General features: G+C 39.5%; 1 protein-coding gene across 1 annotated transcript in view; it reads left to right on the forward strand.

Annotated features, from left to right (window-relative positions):
• Window positions 1-232: 232 nt before the first annotated feature.
• Window positions 233-10,816, forward strand: part of FAM81B (family with sequence similarity 81 member B) — a gene marked incomplete at its 5' end in the record, with an annotated part of 59,440 nt that continues 48,856 nt past the window's right edge. The window contains 3 exons of the mRNA XM_006775586.2: window positions 233-263; window positions 697-794; window positions 4,004-4,068. Of these exons, the coding sequence (XP_006775649.1) occupies window positions 233-263; window positions 697-794; window positions 4,004-4,068 (194 nt within the window). The remainder of the gene's footprint in view (window positions 264-696; window positions 795-4,003; window positions 4,069-10,816) is intronic.

Consider the following 10,816-nt stretch of genomic DNA (forward strand, 5'->3'; position numbering starts at 1 on the left):
AGGAAGACCCTTCAAGTTCCTAACTTTCAGAAATTTACGGACTTTAAGTGTGAGGACCAACCCCATTGACATCACAGATTCTTTCTGCAGTCACAATGCTGCTGAGCCACCCTGGAAAATACTCCAGAAATAGAAAGACTTTAGTCAGGATTCAATCAATATTCCTTAGTACTCTGGCTTTCAAAGAAAGAAAATTTTTTAAAGTCTCAAAGTATCAAATCAATAAAAAAATAAAGCCAGGAAATCAAGCACCATGAGTTCAAGTATTTATCTCATGGATTACTCAAGGTCTCTGAATTTCTCATACTTTACTATCTGACTTATAGTTCATGTTATACATAATCAAGGTAATAAATGCCAAAGAAAACCATTGGATGGTTTGGGCACAATAGGGTGAGAAATCATTCCATATTATTTTAGAACAGTTTGATCTAAAAGAGTGCATTTCAGCCAAGTTTTCTAAATGTATAATGGAAATATCTGAGATAAGCTCTTCTAGCTGATTATAGGTGTGATTGGAGGGTCTTGGGATGGGGCGAATGGGGTAGGTAAGCAGGGAAGAAGGGAGTATAAACCAAATTGAAAGGCTCCCTTTAACCATTGCCATATGTACAATAATAGAATTTTTAAAAAATCACCACTGCAGAAATTCATGTGCCATAGTTCCTGATCTGATTCAGAATTCTGGTTGCCTAGATACAGATATAAACAAAAGTGTCTCCCCGACTGCCGAGGAACAGCTAGATGAACCTGATGGCCCCTTGCCTGGCTCGGCCAGTGACCAGGAAAACAAAGTAAGTACTTTTAGCTATTCTTATTAAAGACAGAATATTTTGTTCAGCTTCTTTAAAGCTCAGCATTGCTTAGAGACTTCTAAGGAATCCTGGAAAAGTTTTTATTTTCACTCTACCCACATTTCCTGTTGGGTTTGTTTTTCTCTGCTTTGACAAAGTGACTAATGGCAACACACTCTGAAAAAGCAAAAGGGGCTCAACTTTCGAATACATTCATTGGACTGACATTTACTATGTATGCTAAAAATTAACAAAATTGATTATTTTTTAGTAAGATGCAAAAGAAACTATGATAAAGTCAAGGTATAGATGGTATCTGTAACATGAAAAAGAGATCAGTTAAATGGAATGTTTCTTTTACTGGTACTTGTCATAGCTTCCCCATTAATGAAAATGAACACTCAAAAAAGGAAGTGTTTTCAGACTTTGCTTTTTAATTCCCATGACACCTGACCAGCAGGTGCAGCTTCTTGTGATGGAAAGAGCACTGGAAAGCTAGCACAATATCAAGCACTAATATTTTGTATCTGGTGGCTGTACCACACACTTGCTGTGTGACTTTAAGTAATGACTTAACCTCTTTGTTTCTTTTTCTGTGAAGCGAGCTGATTAAGCCTGTCATTCAAAGAAGTGGGGTTTGAATGGGCCACTATGGTAAAGAGCTTAGCATGTAGGAAGGACTCAGTCAATAGCTGTAACATAATTATTATCATTACCCATATGATCTTGAATAAATCCATTACTTCTGATCCTCAGATTCATCACCTATGAAAATATTCATCTTATATTCTCTCTGTAATAAAGGATTTCAGTTACTTAAAATAACTGTTATTCTTGTGATAAAATCACATGACATATGTGAACGTATTTTATAGGCAACTAAACCATAAAGAACAACAACGTTTTCAAGTATTATTCTGAAACAGGTGAAAACTGATGCATGTAAACATTCCCATAATAAGCATCAAGTTGTTTGTGAGAATTTTTATGTAATTACATTCTTGCTTGTAGGAATAGGGATGAAACAGGCTGAAATAGAAACTTCTATATGCAATTAGCAAAGTTATTAAATTTACTATGTCATATATATATGAAAAGTTGCACAGAAATAAAGAGGAAATATATATGCCATAATGTTAATGACTTTTGCTCAAAGCAGAATTATAAGTGAAAACATTTTTTTCTGCATCTTTCATTTTTCTATATGCTTAAAATTTTACTCCTTAACATTTGTTTAAAAGTTTATGACTTGTAGGTGTGTTAAGAGGATGCTACTTATGGTTTTCAAAATAAGACTTAAATTAATAAAATAAAAATAAAACATATGCAGCCAATTGTTTCACTTGAGAAGGAAAAAGGACAACAACCCAGTAATTTAGTGTCCTCGGACAACATAGTCATCATTACTCCCTCATTCCACAAACACTTACAAAGGGCTACTAGGTGCCACGCTTATAGGGACCAGCCAGTTGCTGAGGAAATACCACAGACCCCTGCAGGCCAGGGGCAGCAGCGGAGAGGGGAGGAGGAAACAGCTGGCATTAGTTAGTGAGGAACCCAGGCCAGCACTGTTCCAGCAGAAAACTGCGGTGAGAATAAGAGCGAGAGCAAGCCAGTCGTGGTCTCTAGGGAGTGAGGGTGGTTTTCACAACATGGACCGGGGCCCAGAAAAAAACAGAGCAGCAGATGCCACTCAGCAATGGGGAGAGGGTCTAAAGCCCGTGGCGGCTCCAGCCTGTTCTGCTTGCCAGGCCCGGCCCGGCCCAGCCCGGCCAAGAGAGCCTTTCTGTTGTTAGCTTCATTGGTAATTGACTTTTTTTTTTAAAATATAAATTTTATTGATTTTCCACAGAGAGGAAGGGAGAGGGACAGTTAGAAACATCGATGAGAGAGAAACATCAAGCCAAACCGGTCAGGGCAGTAATTGACTTTTATTTATTTATGTATGTATGTACGTACGTATGTATGTATGTATGTATGTATGTATGTTTAGTTTCACTGGAGAAGCTAGATTTCCAATTACATTTCTTAGGCCTTAAATTAAGAAGAAGTGGTAATTCCTTAAGCATTTGCAAAACGAATGATTTCTGTATGTGGGTCTCAACATATTCTGCTCAACATCGCAGTATACAATAACATAAAGCAAGAAAAAATATCCTAGGGACATATCTTGTTTAAGTTTTAAAATGAGAAGGAATTCCACTCTTCTCTCCTATTGAATCTAGTTCAGTGACAGGTTATTAAAATGAAGATAACAATGTGTCCTGTTCTTAAACTTAAAATAAAAGAGCATTAGAGTTGAATTTTGTTTCATAGCATATGCAAACACAGTAAGTACATTTTGATCCTCTTTCTTCCAACAAATGCTGCAAAATTATGAACTTTAATGCAAATAAAACTTTCTAGAGATGCCATTTTTTAAAAATAGATAAGCATTCATATGGTCAACTATGTTTAGTACTAGTAAGTTATGTACATAACTGTGCTCTGACTTTTTAAAATATATATTTTGATTTCAGAGAGAGGAAAGGAAAGGGAGAGACAGAGAGAAACATCAATGATGAGAGAGAATCATTGATCAGCTGCCTCCTGCACGCCCCACACTGGAGATAAACCCTGCAACCCCAGGCATGTTCCCTGACTGGGACTCGAACTGTGACCACCTGGTTCCTAGATCAACGCTCAACTACTGAGCCACATTGGCTGGGCAACTGTGCTCTGACTTTTATTTCTCATTGGCTATAACAAACTGGCACCCAGCTTTATTAGAAAACAAAACTACCTTGATAGACTAGTTTTCTGGTATGGGCTTTTTTTTCTTTTCTTTTTTTTTTAGAAAATTAGCTGATTTCCCTTGGAATTCAGCATGTCGGGAATAATTCACTCTGTAAGGACTTCTTTAGTAATGCAGCCAATAATCACAGGATATTTCATTTAAAATTGATCTAAGAATAATCTATGACTTTGACCTTTCCCAAAAGTTTTTCCTATGATACCAAATCTGTGAAATGCAGCTCCCTGATGTCTTCCCAGAACTTGACTTTAGTTTTAGTCTCCAGCAATACAAAAGGGGCCTGTGCAAGATTAACTGGGCTGATGGTCTATGATCTATAGTTTTTGTTTTGTTTAAAATTTAAAAATTTATGTAAGGATAAGATATATAGGAATTTCCCCGATGGTACATTTTAAAGCCATGACCTTTGTTTTAGGTAAGATTATCTCCAGTCAAAATGTCAACCAAGAACTCTACAGATCTAGTTGAATATGTTGACAAGTAAGTCTGTAAATTATAAATAGTTTTAACTACTTACTGTATTTAATGATTCAGTTAGAGACTAAAGGGGTTGAAAAAGATCTTTAGTCCATCCAAACTACTCTCTGCTTTTGAAAGAGACTACATTAAACAATCTGAGAAAGACAAGCCTTTCTATCCTATTCCTTTCTGATTGACAGAGCAAGCTGATTTTACTGTCTGCTCTTTAATAACCTGCATAGGTTCCCATATATTTATGAATGAAACTAGAGGCCCAGTGCACGAAATTTGTGCATAGGTAGGGTCCCTAGCAGCTGCCAGCTGCCAGCCAGGGCCTTCCTTCACTGGCTGCCAGCTGCTGTCCCGGGCCTTCCTTCATTCCGCGCCACCCCCTAATGGTCAGTGCACGTCATAGCGAGCGATCAAACTCCCGGTCGAACTCCCAAAGGGACACTTTGCATATTAGGCTTTTATAGATAGATAGATAGATAGATAGATAGATAGATAGATAGATAGATAGATACAGCATACACAATAAGTGACATACTACTACAAGTTCTGACATAGTTCACTATGACTTTACAAATAAACCAAATAAATCTTTTAACATTTCATGATCCAAAGTCAGAAAAGTTTGAAATATATTAAATTAATCATCAGAAATTTTTGATTAAGCTGTTTAGTGCCTCACCTGGAGCTCATCCAGGGGAGGCCTACAGAAGAGGGACAACTCTGGGGACGTGGAAACATAACGTGATATTGATACACGTGCAATGTCCAAAAGATGCTAGAATTCCAGTTTGAAAAAGTGAGATCACAACAGGCAATGCCTATTAATTTTGTTGTTTTCCATTCCATTGGTCAGAGGAGGATTTATTCTTATACACCAGTTAATGTTTGCAGAGAACTTGGGATTTAGTATCGGGCTTTCTGAGATTTTTTGTGTGACCTCAGTCAGTTCCACAATGTCTCTGGGCTTTGGCACTTTCATTTGCCAAATGAAGAGGTTAGATGAGAAGTTCTCTAGGGCCCACTGCAGCTTTTAAATAATTCTGGCTCTAAAAATATACACCAAACAACAGGTGACCTTGAGAAAAGTAAAAGGTCTTCTCTTTTCTGGGCAATCTCTGCTCCCTCTATAAAATGGAGTGAGGTTTTAAGTGGTGGATAATGAGCAGCCTGAGCCCCAGGGGTTTTTTATTCAAGATAAGACCCAGATTTCATTTCCAGAATGTGGATTAGAAAGATGCCTCTACTTTCTGTTTCTCAACTCTGCCTACAATTTCTCATGAATATTATTTTATGTAGTAAAGTAAATGTCTAAGATTTAAGAACATACATTATTTTCCCATGGGATTTAATTTTAAATGGAAAACAAATTCTACCCATAATTTTTTTTTAATTTTCTTTAATCGACACTCCTTAAAAATTTTCTTACTATTAAATCAAATAATTTATAAGGTCTCTTCCATCCCTAAGATTCTTTGGTCTTCAAAAATTGGTTATCACCATTTATTCATTTAACAAATATTTATTGAGTATCTACTAAGTGCCAGGCACTATGCTGGGCACTTGGAGAGCCATCAGTGAACAAAAGAGACAAAGATCCCTGCCCTCATGGAGCTTCTGTTCCAGCAGGAAGAAGGGACACACATTGTACAAAGTCTGACAAGGATAGGCCTCATTGAGAAGTTGACATTTGAGTAGGGACCAGATGAGGAAGTTGGCAATGTGGACATCTTAAGGAAGGGCAAAGTGTCTAAGGAAGGAACATTCCTGTAGTGTGGCAGAAACATCAATGAGGCGAAGAGGGCTGGAATTAAAAGAAGTATAAACTTGAACTATGATGCTAACTTGATCAGGGAAATGAAATTGCTTTGTAATGAGGAGCTGTCTGCACTGGGCTTTCGCCAATATGTACCTCAGGTATTCCCTCAGTAGTACGTTTTGGGAAGATGGAAGCCTGGCTGACATCCAAAGAATGGCATTTAAAATTTAGATACATAAAACTATCAGTGAGTCAAATGGGCAAGATCTTTCCGGTTTCGTTTCGCAATATCATATCCTTCTTTGAGAGCAATTAGCTCCCACGTGAGAAAGCTCAAAATAGCCTACACAGTTTATGAAGAAAGGAATACATGGGGCACTTTGGGTTGTTAGCATATTATTACTTGGTGGACCCTCTCCCACTTAATAGTTCCATGGCCCCACTGACCACATATATTGTTATAGCTCTTACTGGGGTTGTTAGTTTATTATTACTTGGTGGACCCTTTCCCACTGACCACATATATTGTTATAGCTCTTACTCAGGGTTAATCATCTTATTTAATCCTGACAATAGCCCTAGGAGGTGAGTAATGCTACTCTTTTAAAGATGAAGAAAGACACTGGGGTTCAGAGGAGACAAATATGTGCCCAAGGTCACACAATGATATGATAGAACCAAGATGATAACCCAGAAATCAGTCTATGTTACTTCAAAACTTATTTTCTTAATCACTCCTCTACCCACAGTCCCTATGAGCTACACACACACTGGGGGACATGTCACCTCCAACCCCTCCTTTGCAGCAGAGACGTGATGCAGTCATGGATTTCTGATCTTCCTCCATGGGTGCCCCTCCGCAGGGTATAGGCAGCCTAGTCTCAGAGCATTTTAGCTGCACCTCAAAGGCACTGATATTAGCCACACTGCTGTTCTTTCTTCTTCTCTCTCTCGCATCTCCTCGCTGACCCCATCTGTGAAGGGCAAGGCTCTGGATATGGGAGGGCATGGCTGCAGGAACAAGCCATTACTCACAACACCTTCGCCCAAATCAGTCAGGGCAGGTGCTGCCCAGGTGAAGCTCAGTCTCCCCGACCCAGGAGCCTCTCTGGACCTTGCCACAGCTAAGAGCTTCTGCTCAATGTGAGACCTCCGCCGTGTCAGGCTGCGGCCAGCCTCAGTTCCCTAGAGCAGAGAGGATCCTTAGAACTCCGATGAGACATGTGGGCCAAGCAGAGGGTGAAAGTTAAACAATGCTGGGAGCAAGTTACATATTAAAAATCAGAGTAATAAATACCTCTTATATCTGAGAAAAGTGCAAATATAAAAGGAAGATCTACTAATTGGTCTAAACAAAGCTGCTGTGATATAGGAGAGTCAAAGAGGCAGGTTACAGTGTTTCCTAGTTGAGTTACTGATCATTTCTAAGCCTTGGTTTTTACCTAAATTGAAAAACTTTCACTTATGCCACAGGTTAGTTGTGGGGATACAAAGAAATAGTGTTTATGACAGTGATATATTGACTAGACACACTATATAGAAAAAAGAGAGTGCAATAATACATTCCTTATATTTCCTCCGGAACTCCCCTCAAATCGTGTACCATCTGTATTCGTTTCCTAGGGCTGCCTAAACACAGTGCCACACCTGGGTGGCTTAAAACAACGGAAACTTATCGCCTTACCATTCTGGAGGCTAGAAGCCCAACAAGGTATCAGCAGGGTTGGTTCCTTCTGGAGGACCTAGGGGGAGTCTGATCCAGCCTCTGCCCTGGCTTCTGGTGACAGCAGGCAACCCCTGGCATTCCTTGGCGTGTGGATGCATCGCTCCAACCTCTGCCTCTGTCTTCACATAGTGTTCTTCCCGTGGGTCCCTGTCTTCACATGGCCATTCTTTTAAGAACATTGGTCATTTTGCATTATGGGCCCATGCTACTCCAGTATGACCTTATCTTAACTAATAGTATCTGCAACAACCCTATTTCCAAAGAACGTCACATTCTGAGGCATTAGGACTTCGACATATCTTGTTGGGATGGCGGGGGGTGGGGGGGAGCGGGGGAGACAATTCAGCCCATAACACCAAATAATAATCTATAACAGTAAAAGCATAATATGCTAATTAGACCGGACAGCCGAACAGCAGAACAACCATCCAGACGACCTTCCGGATGAAGCTGGGGCTGTGAGGGCCGAGCACCTTGCACAAATTTTGTGCGTTGGGCCTCTAGTTACTAATAACTATAATAAGAACGCATGTCTATAAAACTTGTAGACATTACAAAGCACTTATGTAAATTGATTCCCTGGGCCAACTGAGTAGGGCAGGAGTCATTATCTCCATAGGACAGACAAGGCGCTCTCCTCTGGGAAACTAAAAGGGGTTCCAGGTAGTCAGTGGCAGAAGCAGAACTTGAATCCAGGTCTTCTGACTCCAACTACAGTGTCCTTTGCCCTACAGACTCACATAAATAACACACACCCTCCACAATAGCAAGATAATATGGGAAAGTGTCTCAAGAGTGCTACAAAATGCCATAGGAACTCCAAAAGTCACCAAAGCAATCTGCTGCTGCCGTTCACATTCATTTCACCTGTAAGTGAAACCTAGATGTCCGCGTGCCCTCAGTCACACAGGACTCTGGAACATGTGCCAACCTGCTTGCCTCCATAAGAAAGCAAATCACAACGGGTACATCATTAATTCTGTAATATTATACTTTAAATGTACTGAACAAGAGGAGTTAGCCTCATATAACTTTTCTCCACAAAACACCCCAATCAGTCTCCTTATCCAGTCTCCTCCTGGCCTGGCCACAATTTGGAGTCCTCTCCTTCCCAGCCCTTCCATGCAAATCCCGGTCCTGGCCTAACCCTACCAGCCTTGGTCTACTTCCCCCCGGACTTCACCCACAGAAACACGAATTGCCTCCCTCACCTCCCTAGAGCATTCAGCCCTCTGTACAACTAAGCAATGGAGGCTGCTGTAGCCACCAAAATCCATCTGCCAGGGGGCTATAAGTAAGCAATAGAGAAACTTTATAAAATATATTTTCAGTTTCATTGCTACATACACACACACTCTTAAATTATTTGTGTAACGCATCAAAATGTTCTGTAAAATTTCACTATATATGTATACACACACACACACACACATACACAGGGTATCTCAAAAAATGTATACACACTTTGAATAATTATTCATTCCAATGGGATAAATCTGAAAAGAAAGAAACATCAGGTGAGCTGTCAGCTGTTAAATGTGTATACATTTTGGGGAACACTCTCTAGATAGCTAGCTAGATAGATCAGTGGTCGGCAAACTGCAGCTCGCTATAGACTTTATATATGGCAGGACTCTGCACTGCTCATGTAACTAATCACATGTTAGATCTCACAAAAATGAAAATTTTCATAAGTTATTATGCCCTTTTGTGTTCTGGAAAAGGGGTTAAATTGTCAAATTTTTGTATTTTGAGCATTACGGGTTGCCAAAATGGTTCTCAGAATCGTCCAAGTAAATTTAGTTCTCTATTCGCAAGAACAGAACAGGCAGAGAAGTGAGAGGCTATATGCACTGGCGCATCTGCCACAACAGCACAGCTCGTGCAAGTCACAGCGAGCTGCAGAGAAACAGAATTCAGAGTTTGTGGAAAATCTGTGCAGATTCAGTTGCCAGCTGCATCATCAATGATTTATGTAATTCCCAAACCTCTCTCTGAAAGTCCCCCAGGAATTCTTCCTCCTGTGGTTAGTAACTCCATCTGGACTCGTCTGGAATATTCAGTAAAGTTTCCTTTCACAGTTAAAGTTACATATAAGTCCCACTGATGTAACACATATATGAAGGAATGAAGCAGTGAGTGGTTTTTATTTGGGAAAGAATCATGGTGGCCACATTGTGGGGCAGCAAAAGGCCTCAGTTGTAACCTTTGGGTGATCTGATGATTTGGACAAGGTATCATTGGGAATCTCTCTGAGAAAGCTGAGACTTCACACGTGTGTGCTTCCAGTTGTTGATTTAGAAAAACTGACTGGAAAACAACGTTCTCTTTTCTTCTGGTAAATGGAAATAGGGGGAAATACCATTGGAAATACCAATGGAAATGTGCATTTTTTTTCAATAGATGGAGTTACACGTATGTTGATATATATGTGATTTGATATGTATGCTAGCTTGTTGTATTGACAGCAAGCTTCAAAACTTCATATGTCAAATTTGCTGAAGGTGTTAACATCATAGATATTTTTACACTTAATAATGTCGAATTTTGTGCCAAAAAAAAGCATTTGTGGGAAGTTTTAATTCATTACTTTATTTTGAAGAAAAAGTTATCATATACTTCAGGAAGCTTATGGTGAACATGCTCTATCTCAAGATACTTGTGAACGCTGGTTTAAATGCTTTAAAAGTGATTATTTCTATGTGAAAGACAAAGAACGTCCAGGTCAACCCATAAAATTTGAAGACCAACCATTCCAAGCATTATTGCAAGAAGATGTGTGTCAAACTCAAAAACAACTTGCAGAAAGATTAAATGTTGTTCAGCAAACAATTTCCAATCATTTACAAGCAATGGGAAAGATTTTAAAGGAAGGAAAATGGGTGCCACATCAACTGAACGAAAGACAAATGGAAAACCGAAAAGTCATCAGTAAAATGTTGCTTCACCAGCACAAAAGAAAGTCTTTTTTGCATTGAATTGTGGCTGGCGATGAAAAAGTGGGTTCATTTTGAGAATCACAAATGCACAAAATCATGGGTTGATCCAGGTCAACCATCAACATCGACTGCAAGGCCAAATTGCTTCAGAAAGAAGACAATGCTCTGCGTTTGGTGGGATCAGGAAGGAGTGGTGTATTATGAGCTTCTAAAACTACGTGAAACTGTTAATACTGATCGCTATTGACAACAAATAATCAATTTGAACCACACTTTGATCGTGAAACGACCAGAATATGCCAGAAGACATGGCAAAGTAATTTTGCTCAGTGCTGA

The sequence above is a fragment of the Myotis davidii genome, unplaced genomic scaffold, assembly GCF_000327345.1.
Source record: "Myotis davidii unplaced genomic scaffold, ASM32734v1 scaffold44, whole genome shotgun sequence".
Classification (NCBI taxonomy): Eukaryota; Metazoa; Chordata; class Mammalia; order Chiroptera; family Vespertilionidae; genus Myotis; species Myotis davidii.